The following is a 4029-nucleotide window of genomic DNA, read 5'->3' on the forward strand; positions in this document are numbered from 1 at the left end:
CTCTCTAACATATCCTATATTATCTACTGTACTAGACAGCTCTCTAACATATCCTATATTATCTACTGTACTAGACAGCTCTCTAACATATCCTATATTATCTACTGTATTAGACAGCCCTTTAACAGATCCTATATGATCTACTGTACTAGACAGCTCTCTAACAGATCCTATATGATCTACTGTACTAGACAGCTATTTAACAGATCCTATAGGATCTACTGTACTAGACAGCCCTCTAACATATCCTATATTATCTACTGTACTAGACAGCCCTCTAACAGATCCTTTAGGATCTATTGTATTAGACAGCCCTTTAACAGATCCTATAGAACCTACTGTACTAGGATCTACTATACTAGACTGCTCTCTAACAGATCCTATATGATCTACTGTACTAGGATCTACTGTACTAGACAGCTCTCTAACAGATCCTAATGATCTACTGTACTAGACAGCCCTTTAACAGATCCTATATGATCTACTGTACTAGACAGCCCTCAACAGATCCTATATGATCTACTGTACTAGACAGCCCTCTAACAGATCCTATATGATCTACGCCTGTACTAGACAGCTCTCTAACAGATCCTATAGGACCTACTGTACTAGACAGCTCTCTAACTATACATCCTAAGATATTATCTACTGTACTAGACAGCTCTCTAACATATCCTATATTATCTACTGTACTGTTAGACAGCTCTCTAACATATCCTTTAACAGATCCTATATGATCTACTGTACTAGACAGCTCTCTAACAGATCCTATATGATCTACTGTACTAGACAGCTATTTAACAGATTCTATATGATCTACTGTACTAGACAGCTCTCTAACAGATCCTATAGGATCTACTGTACTAGACAGCCCTCTAACATATCCTATATTATCTACTGTTCTAGACAGCCCTCTAACAGATCCTTTAGGATCTATTGTATTAGACAGCCCTTTAACAGATCCTATAGAACCTACTGTACTAGGATCTACTGTACTAGACTGCTCTCTAACAGATCCTATATGATCTACTGTACTAGGATCTACTGTACTAGACAGCTCTCTAACAGATCTAATGATCTACTGTACTAGACAGCCCTTTAACAGATCCTATATGATCTACTGTACTAGACAGCCCTCTAACATATCCTAATGATACTGTACTAGACAGCCCTTTAACAGATCCTAATGATCTACTGTACTAGACAGCCCTCCTAACAGATCCTATATGATCTACTGTACTAGACAGCCCTCTAACAGTCCTATATGATCTACTGCTAGACAGCCCTCTAACAGATCCATATATGTCTGTCTATACCCCATATGTTCAAGTTACTAAAGTGTGTACAAGTCTGACTTGTTGTGCTCCTCTCTCTGCCTCTCACCAGGAGCCCAGATGGTAGTGACTGACCTGACAGAACCTGGACAAGCGGGCAGAGGCCCTTGGCAAGCTGGGCCTATGTTTTGGCATTGGCATGGTTGCCGGCTCCACCTTGGGCGGTACACTCAGCACACGCTATGGGTGAGTGAAGCACCTCAATGCTCACCGATTCTAGTCCAATCCAAGGCTGGAATCCGATTCTAGTCCAATCGGAGAGCTGTAATTTAGCCGCAGGACATCCCTGCTCTGGCTTTTCCAGGGAGACATTTGCTGCTTGTGTAGCTGCTGGAGGGAGCTTCATCAGCTTCCTGTTGGTTTGGACGTTTATCCCTAAACACACTAAGATACAAGCTCCACAGGACAACACAGACAGTAAGACTCTACACCTTCCTTCACAACACACTATTCGCTCTAAAGGGTTTGTGCGTGCTTGTGTGTGTGTGTGTGTGGGGTGCAAAAATACAATTTCTGCTTTATCTGACACTTATTGTGGCCTGTGTGACGGGGGACATCCATAATGTGTGGCATTTGACACGTGACTTCATATGCAGTTGCTTGTGACATAATTTCCTGGTCCTGCAGAGAAGAGCAATGCCAAGTCAGTCTTTGACCTGGGTGAGATCACCAGACTGATGAAGTACCCTGGTGTGGCCAAAACCTTCATGGTCAAGATCATCTCAGGTCTGCCATCAGGTGGGTGTCCTTCACTGTTACCTATAAGAGTTGTTTATTCTCCACCTGTGAGGATGTCTTCGTTTAGACTCTGAGGGAGAACTAGTCACTTAGCAGGAATGTGTTGCTGTACAGCTGGAACCAGTGATGTAGTGAAAAGGGTAAAAGCAGGTAACACAGTTCACCTACAGATTTTATTTGGAGAATAGCATTTAACGCAAATCAATGTTCAGCGTTTAATAAAAAATTAATAAAAAAATGTAATAAAAAAAGCTTAATAAAAACTACAACACCCCATCTCAACCAATGTTCAGTGTTTTAATGACCTTATATATATATATTTTTTTTTTTACACGTTATTGTCTTTTTAGTGTGTCTGTCTGTGTTTGGATGGAGTCCTTTTTAACAACCTCAAGGGATTCTGTCTCAGGTATCTTTCAGGTCATGTTCTCTGTTATCGCCATGAACTTCTTCCAGCTGGCGCCAGAGCAGAATGGCTACCTTATGGCCTACTTTGGGATCGTGTCAATGGTATGGAGCAGGGATGCTCACGACATATACTGTTAGTCATTTAGCAGAGACTGTTATCCAGACACTTCCATTATATTTAGTCATTTAGCAGAGACTGTTATCCAGACACTTCCATTATATTTAGTCATTTAGCAGAGACTGTTATCCAGACACTTCCATTATATTTAGTCATTTAGTTAGTGCAGTCGTCTTAATAAATATATATATATATATGTGTGGTTGTCCCACCTAGCTCAGTCATGGTAGGTACATTTTTCCTCAGTGAAGTAGTTAATCAGCTAAGTCAGTGTTAGTAGGAAAAGACAAGTGTTAGTTTGTGTATTGTACACTCTCATTGAGGCCCTAGCCTCTTTTTATTGTGTGGTGTTTTGCACCTGTGCTGCTAGATTAGCGATGACGTTGTTTGCGCGTCAGCTCGACTGGCGATCAGTGTTCACCACGTTATTCGACCACTACGTTCCTGGTTAGGACAACACAATGTATTTACAGTACTGGTGTTTAGATGGCTAATTCTCCTGAAATCCCCTCCTGTGGGAACAGGATTTACAGAGCAACTTCATGAGTAAATAATGGTCCAATTTTTCCAATCCAAGGAGGAGGATTAAGTCGCTGACCTCAAAGTACTCTGAGAACTCACTGCTTCTCCTCTCCACTGCATGTCAAGTCTGGTGGGCCTGGCTCAGGTACAGAGGATTCACTTCATCTTGTGATAAATGCAGGGTTGTATATATTCCCCGTAGCAACAAAAAAAAAGGGGGTGGGGTGGGGTGGGGAGGGGAGGAGGAGTTTCACAGTCTCTCTCTGTTTGTCGTTTTATTTCCGTTTGGTTCCTAATGAATATGACTCTTTTGTAAAACTTTTGATCTTAAAAGGTTAACGTTTGGTTCTCTCGTTGGCAGGTCTTCATGGCTAACATTTCGTTCTCTCGTTGGCAGGTCTTCATGGCCAACGTTTGGTTCTCTCCTTGGCAGGTCTTCATGGCTAACGTTTGGTTCTCTCCTTGGCAGGTCTTCATGGCTAACGTTTGGTTCTCTCCTTGGCAGGTCTTCATGGCTAACGTTTGGTTCTTCCTTGGCAGGTCTTCATGGCTAACGTTTGGTTCTCTCCTTGGCAGGTCTTCATGGCTAACGTTTGGTTCTCTCCTTGGCAGGTCTTCATGGCTAACGTTTGGTTCTCTCCTTGGCAGGTCTTCATGGCTAACGTTTGGTTCTCTCCTTGGCAGGTCTTCATGGCTAACGTTTGGTTCTCTCCTTGGCAGGTCTTCATGGCTAATCATGGCTCCTTCTCTTGGCAGGTCTTCATGGCTAACGTTGGTTCTTCGCTGGCAGGTCTTCATGGCTAACGCTAATTCTTCTCAAGCAGTTCCCGCATAACGCTTGGTTCTCTCTTTGGCAGGTCTTCATGGCTAACGCTTGTCTTCTCCTTGGCAGGTCTTCATGGCTAACGT

General features: G+C 42.6%; 1 protein-coding gene across 1 annotated transcript; it reads left to right on the forward strand.

Annotated features, from left to right (window-relative positions):
- Positions 1-1428: 1428 nt before the first annotated feature.
- On the forward strand, positions 1429-2633 carry LOC135530833 (solute carrier family 22 member 18-like). The gene is made up of 4 exons (XM_064959005.1): positions 1429-1520; positions 1639-1751; positions 1962-2072; positions 2482-2633. Exons 1-4 carry the CDS (start codon positions 1474-1476, stop codon positions 2616-2618), a joined length of 408 nt encoding a protein of 135 aa, XP_064815077.1. The 5' UTR covers positions 1429-1473; the 3' UTR covers positions 2619-2633.
- Positions 2634-4029: the final 1396 nt, after the last annotated feature.

Source organism: Oncorhynchus masou, unplaced genomic scaffold, assembly GCF_036934945.1.
Source record: "Oncorhynchus masou masou isolate Uvic2021 unplaced genomic scaffold, UVic_Omas_1.1 unplaced_scaffold_14341, whole genome shotgun sequence".
NCBI lineage: Eukaryota > Metazoa > Chordata > Actinopteri > Salmoniformes > Salmonidae > Oncorhynchus > Oncorhynchus masou.

What these genes read in the sequence shown, in the direction of transcription:
- LOC135530833 (XM_064959005.1), top strand. Translation starts at nt 1,474, where the DNA reads ATGGTTGCCGGCTCCACCTTGGGCGGTACACTCAGCACACGCTATGG. An exon ending in ACACTCAGCACACGCTATGG is followed by an intron (nt 1,521 to 1,638) that starts GTGAGTGAAGCA and finishes TGGCTTTTCCAG; the next exon opens with GGAGACATTTGCTGCTTGTG. An exon ending in CATCTCAGGTCTGCCATCAG is followed by an intron (nt 2,073 to 2,481) that starts GTGGGTGTCCTT and finishes ATTCTGTCTCAG; the next exon opens with GTATCTTTCAGGTCATGTTC.